At 38.5% G+C, this 17,959-nt stretch overlaps 1 protein-coding gene across 1 annotated transcript in view; it reads left to right on the top strand.

Moving 5' to 3' along the window:
* KDM1B (lysine demethylase 1B) overlaps positions 1 to 14,492 on the top strand; it is a 29,001-nt gene extending 14,509 nt beyond the window's left edge. Inside the window, exons 13-22 of the mRNA XM_075416820.1 lie at positions 360 to 497; positions 1,991 to 2,162; positions 3,202 to 3,329; positions 4,773 to 4,904; positions 5,304 to 5,378; positions 6,277 to 6,393; positions 7,257 to 7,382; positions 8,853 to 8,975; positions 10,977 to 11,129; positions 11,729 to 14,492. Of these exons, the coding sequence (XP_075272935.1) occupies positions 360 to 497; positions 1,991 to 2,162; positions 3,202 to 3,329; positions 4,773 to 4,904; positions 5,304 to 5,378; positions 6,277 to 6,393; positions 7,257 to 7,382; positions 8,853 to 8,975; positions 10,977 to 11,129; positions 11,729 to 11,812 (1,248 nt within the window). The 3' untranslated portion in view covers positions 11,813 to 14,492. The remainder of the gene's footprint in view (positions 1 to 359; positions 498 to 1,990; positions 2,163 to 3,201; positions 3,330 to 4,772; positions 4,905 to 5,303; positions 5,379 to 6,276; positions 6,394 to 7,256; positions 7,383 to 8,852; positions 8,976 to 10,976; positions 11,130 to 11,728) is intronic.
* Positions 14,493 to 17,959: the final 3,467 nt, after the last annotated feature.

Genomic DNA, 17,959 nt, shown 5'->3' with positions numbered 1-17,959 from the left:
TTTCTCCAAGAGGTTTATGGACTTCTTCAGATGGACATTACACTCAGATCATTGTGTTTAGTAGCCTGTAGCATGCCTTAAACTCCAGTTTTGAGATTCCCTGAATAGGTCTTTAGCATTTGCTTATTTTTATTAGAGTTGTTTAAAGTACCAGTCATGTTGTATGTGTATATCCTAAAGGGTAACATTTTAAAAGAATATTTAAAGGCATAAATTAACTATATCCACAAATGAAAGTAAAGTGTTAAGATCATTAGCATTGCTGGATTGTTTGGGGCTTTTTTTGTTTTGTTTTCCCCTTTGCTCTGGAGTTTAATGTAATCAAATCATACAATTTACTAAACTGTATTGTGTTATAGGTCATTGTCTTAGAAGCTAAAGACAGAATTGGTGGCCGAGTGTGGGATGATAAGACATTCAAAGGAGTCACTGTTGGAAGAGGTGCACAAATCGTCAATGGATGTGTCAACAACCCAATGGCACTAATGTGTGAGCAAGTGGGTTCCCTGCAGCGGTCATACATTATCACTAGTGAAAAACTGTTGCTTAAGCCGAGTTTGGGTGGCTGGGTAAGGGTGGCAGTCCTTTTTCATGACATGATGAAAACACTGTTCTGCATTGTAAGTAAACTCTGTGTTGCTGTTGTATCTTTGATAACAGCTGGGGACAGAGAAGGGCTGTAGAATGATTTTGGGCACATTATGTAAAGAAAAACAAGGCAGCTCCAGCTTTAGAACCAGAAGAAACCACTTTTTTCCCCTCCTCTGGAGATAGTAATGTAAAAGGTTCCCGGCAGACTTCCTTAGGGCTGAGAACAGCTTCAGTGTGGGAGGCTATTGCTATGTTGCTGTAAGACATAGTTCTATGACAGACTTGCCTTTGCTAGGCCTCTATATTTCTACTTCAATTCCACACAAGTTAAGATGAATATGTATAACAAATATGATGCAAACACACTGTGCTGCATTTTTTTTGGGGGGGGTGGTGGTGGTGGTGGTGGGTTTTTTGGGGGAGAGGCAGGAAGCTGAATTTCTCCAAGTGAAACCTGAGTACGGATTTTGTTCAGAGGCATGCAAATCCAGCCCATGCTGGCTTAATCATTTAGTGCTCTATAGTGTCATGAAGAAATTTTTTTTTTTTAAATCATGTTTTAGTTACGAGGTGAAGACCAATGATTTCTGAATACACAGTGGGTACCCATCCCCTTGTGGTCATTCAATATCAACTTTCATTCAAAGTACAACTGTATCTTGAGGAGAGATCTGCAGTGGTGACCAACAACCTAGAGAGATGTGATGATAGGTGAAAAACCCTGGACTGCACCCTAAGTAACCAGGTCCTAGGAAGAAGTTAGCACTATATTTGTGCTATTTTCTCTAGACTGTCTCTGCAGAACGTAAAAACATCTTTATTCTGACTTAGCTCTGTTGTGTGTTCGATACAAGTTGGACAAACAGAGCAAGATACTGGGCTTAAATCCAAATAATTTCTTTGCTTGTTAGTTAATAGAATTAGCGGTGACTGGAAAGCAACATCCTGTCAATGCCTGAATGCAGGGAACTGTTTGGGCATCAGGCACCAGAAAGTTGTAGAAAAGAATTGATTTTAATGGCAATTTAGAGAATAAGGTGAGGTAAAAATGAAGGAGACTGGTTTATCGTGTTTGATTACCAGACTCGACATCTCTGCACTAGTCTCTAGCCTGATAGGAAAGTTGGAGATAAGGTTTCTGGGAATCCCCAATAAAGAAAAAGATGGAAGAGTGGGGAACAACAGCTTGTGGACAATTACCATATAAAAGGGTTGTTGATATTCCAGTCTTAGAAGGACAAGAGTTCGAGGAAATCTGACTAATTATTTCAAGTCCTGGATGTTTTTTAAGTGGCATCACTTAAATCTGAGGGATTCACTTTACTTTAAATAACTTGGAGCAGGCTAGGCATTGTAGTTTTTCTATACTCAAAAAGCAATAAAATGTCTTTTTCTTAAGCTTGGCATTAAAATGCACAAACTAGGGGAGAAATGTGACTTGATCCAGGAAGGTGGAAGGATAACAGATCCCACTATTGATAAACGTATGGACTTTCATTTCAATGCCATCCTAGATGTCGTCTCCGAGTGGAGAAAAGATAAAACACAACATCAAGATGTTCCTCTTGGTGGTAAGTGGGAGATATATTGCGAAATGAAGATATTGGCTGTGTTCACAGAGTTTTATACTAAATTGACTTTTACATTGGACATTTTTAGAAGTGTATAGCTGCACATCTGACCTTAAATCCAGCAGTGATAACCTGGCTCTGTGGAGGACAAAGGGAGACTGACTGTCGTATACACACAGACCAAAATATCACTCATAACTTCTAAGGAAGCCTAATTTGAAGGCTTTTATAATACTATATGACTTCTGATGTAGTATCTTGTTTTCATGAGGTAGCTTTTTCAGTGTAACGAATGCCACTAGCAGTTCAAAAGTCTTGCTTCTTGCTGAAGCAGGCCATAGCTAGCCATAACTCTTACTTTTTGATTAATCTAAGAAAGAGCCAGATCAAAGCCTTCTGCTGGCAAGAATAGTCCCATCTCCATTGGTAACGCCTCCCACGACACTTAAAGCATGCAAGCACATTCAACAACAAAAAAATAAACTTGCGCAGAAATGTCTGCCTCCCAAATCTTTTCAGTGTGGATTCTGTAAGACAGAATTAGTAACACCTATGTTCTTCAGTGAACTCTGGATCAAACTTCTCAGCTCTTTTGGTTTTGTAGAAATTAAGCAGGATTTATTTGCAAGGATTCTCCATGATTTTGAATTGTATTTTCCTTGAAATATCTTCAACTGCATATTGATGATAAACAATTAATTTCTCTCATCTCAACTGGCTAGCCCAGCTGTGCTGTTGCACATTGTGGGCTTTCTTTTTCCTTTTTTCTTTTAAATTATTTTAACTTCTTTTTTTCCTGAAGCTTTATATGTTTCCTTTTTGAAGAAGAAGATTTTACTAGGGAAACCTATGATTAAACAAAGTAAACTTTAGCACCATAAAGATCTTGCTTTTTTTTTTTTCTATGAGAAGAAAAACATCTTGCTGCAAGTCAGCAATAAGCTAGAAAATCTTGTGATCCAGAGACTAGCATATTGAAATGCCATAGGACTTCTGATGAATCATGATATATTCTTATTTTAAACATGTTCTTTCACAGAAAAAATACAAGAAATCTATAAAGCCTTTATTCAGGAGTCTGGTATCCAGTTCAGTGAGCTGGAAGAAAAAGTACTACAGTTCCATCTCAGTAATTTGGAGTATGCCTGTGGCAGCAATCTCTCTCAGGTGAGTTTTGACAGCTGTGTTCTGAAGAGCTTCATAGAAGACAGGGTTGGAAGTGACCTTGAGAAGTCATCTGATCCATCCCATGACCCCAAAGGAAGAATCAGCTAGCCCTAAACTGTTCCTACATCCCTAACCTGTTCTTTAAAAGCACTGAGACACAGACTCCAGCACTGCCTTAGGTAATCTGATGGGAGTTCATGACATGCTTCCTGTGACATCCTCCTTGACACAGAAGTTGAGAGTACATGGTGCAGTGGAGTAGGGCATTTCGGTGAGATGCTGGGTGGTAGGATTCACAGGAGAGTTAATCTTCCTCAGATGTTGTGTGTGACTTCTCCTTCTCAGTTCTGTGTTTGAAAACTGAGGTATTTCTCTACCTTGCTAGGTATCTTGAGAATAAAAGCATTTAACTTCTGAAGTGTTCCAACACCCTGACGGTGGGCCCCAGTTCACCACTCCTAGGTATTCTGTTGACTATGTGATACTTGGCTTTCCTCGCGACTTCAGTTTTAACCAAGCAGGTTCAGGGCATACCACAGTATGATGTTGTTTGCAGTACGTTAGTTATTCAGTCCCGTTCCTTGGGTTAAAAATGTTTAGGGCAAACTCTACTACGGTAGTGGGACAGCTGATTGATATGTACAGGTGCACAAAGCTGATCTGAACTGAGAAGCACAAAAGGACATACCAAAAATGTGCAAGAAAATGCTATACCAATGCAGTCAGTGGAAAATATTTTGATATGTTAAGCTTTCACACTTCACGAGCACCATGGGGAAATAAGAAAGATGCTGAAATCTATCTTACCTTCAATTTTAAAATACAAAGTAAATGCAGCTACAGTGACAGGAATTGGCATTTGAATAGCAGTGAAAAATCTGAAGAATTTTCAGACTGCTAAGTGGCGATAGCTTAGTGCAAATATCACTATTGTATTAACTATGAGTTTGCAGGGGTGGGGGGAGAAGGTCGAAGAAAGATATCATGAAAGAACCTCCAAAGTGACAGAAAAATGCCATTGAGATTTTTTTGTATCTTATTTTCCCCTTCATGTTGGGAAATAAAATATTTCCTTTATTATTTAAGTCTTTAGGCTGTAAAATCTGATTTCTTTGCTAGAGAGAGAAAACTGAAATAAATACACTGCAATCCACCTGAGTTTTTGAGCTGCTTTCCTTGGTTTCTGTACCAAGCAGAACTATAAATTACCTGTTAGTGACCAACCCATATTATGACATTTCTTAATCCAGCAATTCATATGTTGTGTAGTGGCCTTAGGTAAATAAGCTGTTTGCTTTTGTCAGCGTTGCCATACATTCTGGTGGTATGCTTCTTTTTTTCAGTTGTGAAGGGAACTAGGGTGGTTTCTTTTAAACTGTGGGACTTTTGCTAGTACCCATGACTCCTCACCAGCAGAGACAGCTAGTTATGTTCTGTCTACAGGTATCTGCACGCTCATGGGACCACAATGAATTTTTTGCCCAGTTTGCTGGAGATCACACTCTACTAACTGTGGGATATTCTACTGTGATTGACAGATTGGCAGAAGGGCTGGACATCCGGCTGAATTTCCCAGTGAGTCTGGAGAATGTTGATACAATGCCTATCTTGGATTGCTTTGAAGCACCCAGTCATATCTTTGTATTCTTTTGGACCAGGCAAATCTGTGCCGATAATTATTTTAACTTGTCTTTAAGAAAAGAGAGGACAATTTCAGCACTTCTGAAAATCCTCTTTGTGGACTATCAGTACTTAAATGTTATGGTACGATGAGCTTATATGTTAGAATTGTGAAGATTTTTGTTTTTCAGCTTCCAGTGGAGACTATTTTTTTTTATTTCAAATTTCAATTCTCTGGGAATTTGTGTTCTTCAATGTCTAGTTTGCAGACTGGTGCTGTATTCGCTATTCTTGTCTGAATTTGCACTGCATATGTAGATATTGTGGTATAATCTTCAATCTGTCTTTCAATAGGTACAGAGTATTGACTATTCTGGTGAAGAAGTACAGGTCACTACTGCAGATGGAACAGTGTGGACAACACAAAAGGTACCCAATATGCTTCAATATTAAGGACTTTAGGGAACACAAGGGCAATACTGACCACACTACGCGTCCTTTTTGTCTTCTCCGGAAGACTATTTAGTCCAATTTCTCCTCACTCAAAGGTGAAAACTCATATATACTAGTGATCCATATTTGGATGTCCTAGAGCCTGTTTTTCATTGAGCATGCTTGAGTTTTGAGTACTAGCTGATTTGAAGAACTAAGCACTATAAAGGTAGTACTGAAAATGTGAAGCAAATAGATTTTTATCTGGTCTTTGAAGTGACGTATTTTCTGGTTTCATCCCCTGCTCAGCTTTACCCCATTTAGCACGTGAATCTGCCCTGTTAAAATTTTTCCCTTTGGTATGCAGGACTTAACAACCCATATTTCTCAGTCTCCGTTGCTCCCTCTATCTGTACCTGCTTCATGCTGCATAATTTAGCTTTTAATAATTTTTAAAGTGATACATAAACTTGATCAAGATTGGATTGACATCAACAGCGTTATTGAGCATATTTTAAAGAGAAGGGATCTGTGAAGGAAGAAAAACCAAAACAATGACCATCTCTCCTTTCAAAAAGACAGTTTTGTTAATCTGAGAGCCATTGACTACAATTTAGAGGAGGTGTTGAAATTAGTAGCATGGTTAGCCACTCTGATGCAAGCAGTTCAACAGACTACAACTTACAACCAGTGAATTGCATGATCTGTTCTCACCTGAATGTAAGGCATGTGTTTCCCATTAAGGTGGAGTAAAACCAGCCACTAATCTAGAGATGTCTGGTGAGTATTATGCTATGTCCTACAGGAATAATCCAAAATAGTTAAGAGGATGCTGTGAGGCTCAAGTGCAGTATTCAGCTTTTGCTACTGCTGTGATTGTAATTAATTCTTTCAGGTATTAGTGACTGTACCACTGGCCCTTCTTCAGAAAAATGCCATTCAGTTTAATCCTCCGCTGTCAGAAAAAAAAGTTAAAGCCATTAATAGTTTGGGAGCAGGAGTCATTGAGAAGGTAAGTAATTTCAGATTAATTTCCTTTTCTTTTCATAGAAACATTGCCTGCTTTGTCCCTGTTGCTTTTGCTGTGTATTTCTCGGGATTTATTATGCATTTGGTTTTACTTGTATACAGTAGCCCAGAAGAGCTAAATGCGAAATCAGGGATCACATGTATTTCTCTTTCCTAGATTTCCAAACTTAATGGAGCTCTAAAGAAATTGTTTGCAGAATCACTTCACAGCTTAAACGTTTTGTGCCTAGTTTTGAGTGAGCCTTCATGATGGTCTTAAATCTTCCAAAATTCTAATAACATGCTTATTCCAGGTCCTTTCGACCTAATAAATACATAAACTATTTTGACCAGTGTAAAATCTCCTACAATTTCCCAGTGCAAAAAGACAGCCTCTCCTGAAAAGATCCCTAGTAAGATGTGCGCTTAGAACAAAATAGTAATAGAAGTAATGCCGGAAACAGGATTATAACAATGTTGAAATTTAAAGGCAAGATTCAGACACCACCCCACCCCACCCCCGAGGGAGGGGATTACTAAGTTCTGTGTTAGGTTTGTAAAAGTTCTGCTGAATTTCTTGAGCATTTTCCATAGTGAATTCCATTTTTGAATTTGATAATGTCTGTGCATTTGCAATTTGTGAGACTGGCATTTTTTTTCCTTCCCTGTCCCCCTTGGAGAACAGGCCCATATATTCTCGGTTGAGACCGTCTCATAGAACTGGGTGACTCTAATGGAGTGCAAAAGGGAAAAAGAATTAGAAGAGCATCATATACCATATCCAGTTACGAGTTTTGTGGCACGAAATGCTTTAATTCCATCTCTCTCTCTCTCTCTCTCTCTCTCTCTCTGTCTCTCTCTCTCTAGATTGCCTTGCAGTTTCCTTATAGGTTTTGGGACAGCAAAATTCAAGGAGCTGATTTTTTTGGTCATGTTCCACCCAATTCCAGCCAGCGTGGGCTCTTTAGTGTTTTCTATGACATGGATCCAGAGGTATCACATGCTAGCTGTATTTTCTGTTGGCCCTTGAGAAGTTCAGTTTGGAATCTAGGTGCAATAATTACTGAAGAATGAAAGTCTCTTCCCCCCACCCCCATAACTGTTAAAAGAAGTGGAAGCAGTGTTATTTATCAAGAAGCAGCTGATTGAAATGACATTGTAATAAATGGGCATGTTTTCCTACATTTGGATACAAAATAATATACAAGCAAGTTAATGCTTTTATTCTCAAACTATCTTGAGAACAAGTCTGTAATACGTGACTACAGATGTACTACTATGGGAAGAAGTCTACCAGTCACTTCCAGTTTAGAACTTCTGTTCCCTTACTTGAATCAGCTAAAAATCCTGTTAAAAAGATCATGCTGGCTTATTAACACTTAATAGCTTGCACTAGCCTGAATAACTATTCAGGCAGAAAAAAAGACAAACACTAGGTTTTGTATGAAACTGAGGTATGTAGAGTCAGTCTCAAACTCCTAAATTTAAAAACAACCTCAGACCAGTACACTGACATCATGTTCCTCTTCCCCGCCAGTTCCAGGAAGACACATTACACATATAAATCTTACCTTTTCACACTTTTACAACTGCTGCTTACTACTTGGTAGCAATTAAAAGGCCATTTTGTAACCTTATGGCTTACTCCAAAAGTAAACCATCCTGTGAAGACTGTGCTCCGTTACTACACTATCTATACCTGTATATGACTTTCCTTAAAGACGTTTTCTCTTCAGCGCTTTTAAGCTCATTCTACATGTGGTTCAGCGTGCTGGTGCTGTCCAAAGACACTAGATGTAATTCTTAGTTTGCTTGATGGCTACTTTCTGCTCGCTATCAAGTTTAGTAACAGAAGAATTGCCTTATATAAGCAAAAGAGGGAGAGTTCTTTTCAAGGAGTTGAGAACCTGTGTGCTATTCTATAGTCACCACTTCATCTTTGAAACTTCTGCATTTCTGGAAGCGGAAGGAAACATCAGTAGAATGGATCTTTCAATTCCTGGGCCAAGATCTGCTGGTAAGAACTAAGTATTGGCCTAATCCAAAACAAATCTAGCCAGCATTTAAAGAGATTCTCTTTGTTACCACTTTTTGAAATTGAATTTTGGCATGGAACTGGAGCTTAAGAGGTCTGTCACAAAGAACAACACTATAAAAGTCAAATCTTTTGGTGTAGCCTTTAAATAGGTAGGTAGGAAGTTCTCAGTTACTTCAAGTTGTAAAAGGGGTTGACCATATCACAGATCTGTGAACAAGACATCAGATGATGGTAGTAATTTGAGCATAAATACTGTAGAATATGCACCCTTTATTCTAAGGAATCAAACCCACTTTCCTCTAGAACAAAAGCTGCTTTGCAGCTGAAAATCTCTTTGTCAAGACCGATTAAAAGGGACTCTTCAATAAATGCTTAATAACCTAATAATTCTGAAGTGATCTCATATGTTAATGTCTTGATTTTAGGGCAAACAAAGCATTTTAATGTCAGTGGTCACTGGAGATGCTGTGACAACCATTAAGAATTTAGATGATAACCAAGTACTACAACAGTGTATGACTGTACTTCGAGAGCTGTTTAAGGAGCAGGTAAGAAGCCTCTTGAGAGATGAATCAACTTGCCAACAGAGGTAAAGCTTTCAATTGTAGTACTTTATGATGTATAGGAAAACCTTTGACATTTTAAACTATTTTTCTTTTTGTGTCAGCTTGAGGGAATATACTTGCTTTGAGATACACTAAAAACACAATGTTTGGTCTCTTGTGTGAAGAATGAGAGTAGAAGTATCTTAGATCTGTCTGAAGGAAAATGGTAATGAATTGAAAACCAGATATGAACTATCATCATTTAAAGTGCTTTTAGAAAGGAAAATTAATTAAAATCTGTATTTTAGGCAGGTAACAAATACACTTCTTACTTAGCTGTCACTTTTTCCAAACTTATTTTTGGGGTCATCACTGCTTTCAGTACATCATAAAAGCCTTAAGCTAGGTGAATTTGATTGTGATTCCCCCTCCCTCTGTGCAAAAAGCAACTGAAATCACACCACCACCCTCAAACCAAACAAATCCCTTACTCTTCCAGTAAGAAACAACCCTTCCTGAGCTGTCTTGGGATGGAGGTACAGGCAAAATGATCTATCAAGGGCCTACATCCTGATGGTAAAAAGACATTAGATAAAAATTTCTACCTTTTTTCCTTCCCCCAGCTCATCATCTGTATAAAAACCAGTAAGAAAATCAGAGAAATCTGGGGCAAGCAGAAACCAGTAAGAAAATCAGAGAAATCTGGGGCAAGCAGAAGACTATCACTTAGCAATGTTACTTGCATTCCACTCTATAGACAGTAATGCCTTAGTTAAATTACTTGGAGCAGTTAGATCTCAAGGAATGCTTGTGTTAATGTTCATGTGTGATCTCTCAAGTTTTATTGATGGTTGAGATGTTAGGATTAACGATCTTAGAAAAACATCAGAATCTGAAAGCCCAACTTTTCCCAGAAAACATGCTTTCAGTAATGGCTTTACAGTTACCAGAATCATGTGCAATGTAAGTCTACATACCTGCCATTTTAATCTCATGAGAACGTTGAGGTAGCAAACAGGTCTTTGGTTTTGGTGCCACTCTAGTCTAGAAGAGTCATTTTCATGTCTGTCTCTGTGGTTTATAGCAGTTGTGAATTTCAGTCATCTATCCACAATGCAGCAGGATTTTCAAAAACAAGATCGCTTCCAGGTGTGTACTGGAACTTCTGGGATGTCCATGAAACTTGCCATACTTGGCTATCCACTGTCTTGATTGATTGAGCTTTGGTTTGTCATCTGCTACTTGAATGGAACAGTCCATTTGTTGATACCAGATGTTGTGTACTAGGTGCTTCTGTTTACTTGTGTCACAAGCCTCTCAAGCGTAAGACACAGCTGTAGTTGACTAAGCCTTCATACAGTTGTTATCCAGGTTCTTTTTGGCAAAATTGTGTGGAATTTTCATGCTGCAATGTGACAGAGAATACAGAGTATTGCTGTCATGGCTTAGCTACAGACATGTTCTGTGTTTTTTTGTTTTGTTTTCTCCCTGAACCGAGTTTTCAAGCCTTTTTCTGATCTTAGATAAGTAATGTTATTTCTTCATTGGAATAAAATTATCTCCAAAGTGAACGTTACAATTTGAGATGTAATAAGCTAGAAGCAGCATAGCACCATGCCTTACTAAGATGGAAAGTGCTTATATTATACATACAAACAAGTTGAATGATGTTGATACTGGCATTTTATCTGTTTGCAAGAGGATGTATGTATTTTGAGAATTTTTTTTTCTCATGTGTAGTTCCAGGTATATTACAATATCCAGATTTGTTGCATTCAAAGCAGTGCAACTGTAACGTTTCAGACACCAGGCAAGTCTCGCAAACAAAACTATCCTTGTGGTTAGTAGTACAATAAAGAAAACTGGACTTTAATTCTGGAATGTGATGTAATCTGCACCATAATACTACTACATACTCTGAAGATTACAAGAAATTTTATAAGAGAAAGCTATACAATTATGAGCTTTTCTTTGCAGTATGTAACTTTGAATTTAATTATGCAGGAGGTTCCTGACCCAGTGAAGTTTTTTGTTACTCGATGGAGCAAAGACCCTTGGCTCCAGATGGCATATAGTTTTGTAAAAACAGGTGGCAGTGGTGAAGCTTATGACATTATAGCTGAAGACATACAAGGAAAAATTTTTTTTGCTGGTGAGGTAAGTATCTTTGTTACTCTTGATTAAAGTTCTTGGGGAGCTATTTCTTATGAAAGATTGTCTTTTGCTAACCAACACCATTAATCTAGAAGTAGCATATAAATACTGTTAAACAAATATGCTAATATTTCTTGATTTTGACACAGGACCCTCTTTATTCATGTTATTATTGGACATGGAAAGTCTGCCAGATATTTCAGATCACAAGTGAACTGCATAACCATAAGTGCAGAACATGACAACACTATACAATCCACTTGTATTCTTAGTCAGATTGTCTTTCTGTTACTCCATTTGTGGGTAACATAATGAATGAACGTTGCTGATGGTATCGGTGCATTCTTTACTGGAACAGAACTTACCTGCCCCCCACTAAACTGCGGATAGCAAAACAGACTACTGATTTTGCTAGCTGACCTGCTTGCAAATTTTGAAGTTGCTAAAAATCTTAAGTCCTCCTCTGTTCCAGGAAGTTTTCTGTGGTTTTTAAAAATGTTGGTATATTCTTAAGGAAAACAAAGCTGATGTTATAAACTGAAATTCTACCTCCTCTAACAGTTTTAGAAACAATTCTTTTTTTTTTTTTTTTTTAAATACAGGCCACAAATAGGCACTTTCCTCAGACCGTTACAGGAGCTTACTTGAGTGGAGTTCGAGAAGCAAGCAAAATAGCAGCATTTTAAGTATTGAAATTTTGTGTTCATAGATATATTTCTAATTGTTTTCTGTGGGTAAAACTATCTTCAAGTTTCCTATTTGCTGCTTTTTTCCTAAGTGGTACTTCAATAGTGTATGGTACCTGAAGATACAATCTTCATCTTCCTTTTCCTCCCCCACCCCTCTTTTAAGCCCTGATACATATTGTTGGGGGGGAGGGGTTTCCAGCTGAGGTATGACTAGCAAGAGTGACATTGGAGTCCCTGGCCACAGATTAACTAACAGAACTTTTGTTGAGAGTCCTCTTCTGTATGGCTCAAGTTGTGCTATTGTAAACCTTCATTTCAGAAGGTCAGCTTAAAACAAGACCAAGTTAACACACAGCATTAAAAATGCTGGCAGTTGGTAACGATGATGGGAATTTTCCACTAACTGTGCTTCTCAGGTTGATTACGCTAATAGTTCAGATTTGGTCCCAAAAGCCTGAATAGCCTAGGCAAATTCTAGAATTATTGTAGGAAGGAACTCAACTATCATTCTTTCCACTAGCAATCAATAACCTTTTCTATAATTTTTTCATATTCTTAGCCTTCACTAAGTGGGCTCTGGAATATCAAGTTTGTTCCTTTAAATCAGATGGCTGGAACAGTTTACAGTGCAATCATAGAAAGGTTATTGGAGCTAATGAAAACTTGAAAAAAATAACTTTTATATTACTTTAAAAAAAACTTTGAAATATTCTCTGCTACTTATTCAGATAAATTCTTGTTACAACAATAGGCTAGTTTAGATTTACTTAGTGCTTCTGATCATGTGGAAACAGGACACTTTAAAAATACTATATTTCTATGATTATTTTGAAAACAAACTTGCAAATTCATTTGGGCTGAGTAGAGGAACTGTCTACTTAAATGAGTATCCAGTGGGGGCTGAAGGACTGCATGTTCCTAATGGCTTATTCAGCTTTTATATTTAAAAAACAAGTGAAGATGAATGAGGAAAAATGTTAACACTCTTATGAAGGGCTGAAGCAAGGTGGCTTGCACTTTGACTTGAAGGTTTTTTTTTCTTTTATTATTAAAGTATTATTAAAAACAACTTGAGGGAGTAATTCAGCAAGGGCTAAGCATCTATCTAATAGCTTTTCCATAGGACAGGGAAGAAAATATAGTATTTTTCAGTAGAAGACAGACACAAACAGAGTATCTGTTCCACTAAAATGGTGTTAAGTGGAAAAAAAAAAATTAAAACCAACTTTTAGATCTCTTCCCCTACACCTTCCCTATAACTTTACTGCATAGACCTCCTGATTTCTGGAAGTAAGCACTTAGTCTTTTCTCCCCCTCATTGTCATGCATAGGCTTTTTTTCTAATCTCTCCATTTAAGAATGACATAGCAAACTTCTTTTGAGTTACAGTGCTTATTTCCATAAAGCTGTATCCCTGGGGAAAAAAAAAAAAACAAGGAACCTTAAGAAAAATCCTACTGAATAAACGCAATTCTTTTTAAATACCTAATACTTTGTTTTTAGAGTAGCTATGATATTGTTAAATACCTTTATTTAATCTCTAATTTACAACGTGAAGATGTTTATATAACTAAATGTTTCAGATATATATTCTGTTCTGCTTCTTAAAGCTGAATTATATGGATTAATAGGAAAAGTGTAATTGTTCATAATTTTCCTCTACATAAATGTTAGTATGTACAGTTTTAAAGTATTTCGAAGTATTGAATTGTAATTTAAAGGCTGTAAGAAGCAATCAGATTTTGCTTTTGGTAATCACTTGCACTTTGTTCATTTCATGTATTACAGGCCAACTTATAAATAGGAGATTGAGACACGCATGTGTTTGAGTTCCAAGTTTCTTTCCCAGTTTATCATATATGACAAAATTATTAGGAGAGGAGCTTCTGAAGGTGTAAAAAAAAAAAAGCTTACTACTACACGTCCTAAACATTATATTCAATGGTTGCTTCAGCTGACCTTGATGAAAACTTCAGTCAGCTTAATAACAACATACAAGCACATAACCCTTATGGTAGGAACTGTCTGGAAACTTGAGCTCAGCATCTATTTCTGCAGTCAAGAGTTTGTGTTAACATGCTTGATTTTAGGCATATGCTTCTATTCTGTTAATTTGTACTTGGGGTTTTAAATCTGTCTACAACTTTTCAGGTAGATAAATGCTGTATTCTAGAGAATAGAGGTGGACACAAACAAATACTGTCACATTTGGCTTTAGCTGCTGCACACTTTGTATAGCATTAAAAAAAGGATAACAAATGATAAATTTACCAATGGCCTAATCTATTAATTATTTGTATATTATTTTTGTGCCAAGGCACTTAAACTGTGTTGCACTGCACTAAAAGTTTGAGGACTAAAAATAAGTAAGTTCCATTTTAATTTACGTTCATTTGAAATGTGTAAGAACATCAGGCTGGTTCTGAGACTTCATTCTTTAATTAATGTTCCCCAAAAATTTTTTTAATACCTATGTTTAAATTTATTTCAAGCACGTATGTGTCTTTTCTTTTGTGTTTAATTTATTCCCTGAAAAGAAAGAATTGGGGAGTGTTAATTCTTTGAGTAGTTTTGTTTTGTCAAAAATATTTGAATGCAGAGCATGATCTGTTACACTTCAGCTCTTCTATGTGACTATGTTATGGCAGCAGAATAAAACTGGAAAGTATCCACAGGATGCTCCTGTTTTCTTGTTTGTGTGTTGTTTTGGTTTGTTTTTTAATTTACCTAGCGGCTAAACCTAGCTTTTCATTACATTTGACATTGATTTAAGATTTCATTTTAGTATATTCCTACAGCTAAACAGTTCTGAGGAAGTGCTGCTCTACAGCCTTCTCTGAGCTCCAGGTACTAACTTTGCTGTTATTTGGACAATACCATAAGTCAGTGTCTTTAGCCACAAAGGTTTACAAAGCAATTCATAAGCTTGTATCAGATTATTGTACTTAGCCAGAGGAAATTTAAGCTAAAGTGATAATGGTTTAGAAACACTGCCCATAATTTTAAAATAGCCAGAAAAATCACCAGAGAACCACTTAAGGCTTTTCAGTGAATAACTGTAATATGAAAACTTTGTAGGATTGTGGTCCTGAAAGCTTCCTACTAGCACAGATGACTATTAAGCAGGTGCAAGCTTGACTGCATACCCAAAACATTTAAAATACAATCAATGACAAATTCTGGTAACACTTATCTACAATGTTCTTCTTGAATGGGGGGGTTAGATGTTCATTTAGAGTAAGCCCTATGCCCTTTGAAAGTGTATTTCAACCAGTAACACATATAAGTCTGAACCAGTGAAAGCATTACTGTGTGGAAGATTCACTGCCTTCCACCAATTCTGTCACACTTGACTAGCAGTTTAAAGTTTGTATCCCAAGGATGCGCTTTGTCCTCCTAATGCTAACTCCCTTGAGGAAATTATTTTTGCTACACCTGATACTGGTTGTGAAAAATGTTAACTTCATTCTAAGAATAACAATCTTTAAAATGGAAACAAAATACCAATGCCCCTTTTAAAGTACAAATCAGTTGATTTCACACTCCCCCAAAGAATTACAGTCCTTCAAGAAAAGTTGGTGTGAGGATAAAATTTTTCCTTCTAGCCCAGCTGTCTAAAACTTCAATTGCAAATAAAAGTGAAGAAGCAAGTCTGTAACTGAGTGCAGTCCAGTGAACAAGGTCAGGTGAAGAGGCATGGCAAGTTATATAATACTGCCATCCTCTCACCCTGAGGACCTCTGACCATTGTCTGGTTTAAGCCCTTACTTGGAACAGGGCCAGTGTGGAGCTGTTTGCTCAGGGTCCTGCCAGGCTGAGGTCTGAACATCTCCAACAACAGAGATTCTGCAACTGCTCCAAGCCCTGTTGCTGTGACCACCCTCATGGCAAGGCTTTGCTTCCCTTAACATCTGCTTGCCATTTCCCTGGTGGCAGCTTGTGTCTGTCGCCTCCCATCCCCTCGCTACGCACCTCCAGGCACAGCCTGGCCCTGCCTTCCCCACACGCTCCCATAAGGCAGCTGCAGACTGCAGGACGATCCCCCTTTACCCGACTCAATTCCTACGGCTGCACAAGCCCGGCTCTCTCTGTTTCCCCTCCCACATCGTGTGCTCCAGCCCCGTGACCATCTTGGCGGCCCTCCACTGGACTCGCTCCAGTACGTCCTTGTCTGCGTTGCACCAGGGAGCCCAGAGCTGGACACAGCGCTGCCGAGGCACGCTCACACACGCTGGACACGGGGTAGTAATCACTTCCCTCAACCTGTTGGCTACACGCTTGCTGAGACAGCCCAGAGTGCTGTCCATGTTCCTTATCACAGGGGCACGCTGCTGAACTGGGTTCAACTCGTCGTCTGCGAGAACCACCTGCCCCTACGCAGGTCCTTTTCTGAAAAGCTGCTTAGAAAGAAACCACCGTCCCCACCTGCACTGTTGTATGGGGTTATTCCATCCCAGAAGCAGGTTGCTGCGTTTGCTTTTGTTGACCTGCATGAGGTTCCTGTCAGCCCATTTCTCATGCAAGTCAAGGTCCATCTGAATAAACTTTCAGACCTACAAGTTCCAGCTACTTGCTTTAATAAGTATTTCTGAATTCGAAGACAGGACACATCTTTGAAGAAGGAAAATAACACACTTCACAGCGTTCAAGATGTTTCTTTTTTCAGCAAGTGAAACATTGATTTTACTAAATTTCTTACTGCAAGTTTTTGGACAGTATTCTGGTACCTTAGGTTTTCCACTGTTCTTCCTAAATAACGGGAACTAAAATAACAACCACCACCAGAAGTCACACAAAATCACAGAATGGTAGGGGTTGGAAGGGATCTCTGTGGGTCATCTAGTCCAACCCCCCTGCCAAAGCAGGGTCACCTAGAGCAGGCTGCATAGGACCTTGTCCAAGCAGGTCTTGAATATCTCCAGAGAAGGAGACTCCACAACCTCCCTAGGCAGCCTGTTCCAGTCATTTCAGGAATGGTTTAATCTAGCGCAGTCAGAGCTACTTGATCTTAGTCAACATTCTGATTTGGAGGCAGGAATAGTTGTGTCTACCCAAGTGGTGACGAGCCACTCACTCTCTCACACAGCAACAGAGCTAATAAACCTTACTGGAACCACCATGCTGACTGCCAGAGGCATTATTTGTCCAGATTAAGCACTGGGCTCAAAAAGGGTTATTTTTAAGTCCAGCTCAGCAGTGGCTAATCTAAACACAGACATTCATAGATCTTGCTTCGTCATGTGCCTTGTAACAAGATAATGCAGAAATAACACAGATGCTGTAAGGAGCCCACTCAGGTCCAGGAAGGCTATTACTCTAGAGCTTCTGGAAAAAAGTGGGATGGCATGTAGTTTTGTCTTCCTAATCCCATCTTGGTTAGACATACCTGAGCAGTGTACCATGGGTTACCACGTAACTCCAACTCAGCTCTTTTCCTGAAGACACGTAACCTCTTTTCACACAAAATTTCTACTCTTCCCTTTCCCCACCTAGCCCTCTCCATCTTCCTTCTCCTAAAAGGCTCATACGCTGCTACCTCAAGTGCCATGCTCACTCATAAGAACAGCTGTTCATATAAGCAAGTCATTCAGGTTAATTTTGTGTGGTTCTGCAGGTCACCAAGGTACTGAATACCAAAGACTTAACTAAACAAAGGAACCAGTACACTGGACTGTTGGAATCATGCTGTAAGCAATCAAATCAAGATGTTAGGGCTATTTTTCTAGAACACAGTCATCAGGACATAATCTTAAGTGTCTGGAAGGTATATGCCTGAACACTTTATCCCGTTACCTTTTATCCAGTCAGCCAGTTTCTATTTTTTATGAGCATCTCGGTACAGGATTTAGAGCCCTGATCAGCTGTGTTTTTAATCCAGTAGCATCAGGATAAGCAGGACATATTATTTACCTTTTAGTGTTGTCTTGCAGCCTTTCCCCCAGCTGTAGAAAGAACTGGAATCTTGTATTGGCTGCAGCCAGAGCGCTATGGATTAGCAGAAAAACAGCTCAGACATTTCTTCTCTGCTGAGGACTACACAGAGTTGTAGTTAAGAGATGTAAACAAAGTCTTTGAGGATGCCGAGTTCATTTTCATTCCATCTGCACAATTCCAAAGTGGCAAGTAACGCATATATAAAATAAA

This window comes from Opisthocomus hoazin, chromosome 3, assembly GCF_030867145.1.
Source record: "Opisthocomus hoazin isolate bOpiHoa1 chromosome 3, bOpiHoa1.hap1, whole genome shotgun sequence".
Lineage (NCBI taxonomy): Eukaryota > Metazoa > Chordata > Aves > Opisthocomiformes > Opisthocomidae > Opisthocomus > Opisthocomus hoazin.
Note: the sequence above shows the minus strand (reverse complement) of the source record. Positions and strands in the feature narration are given on the sequence as shown.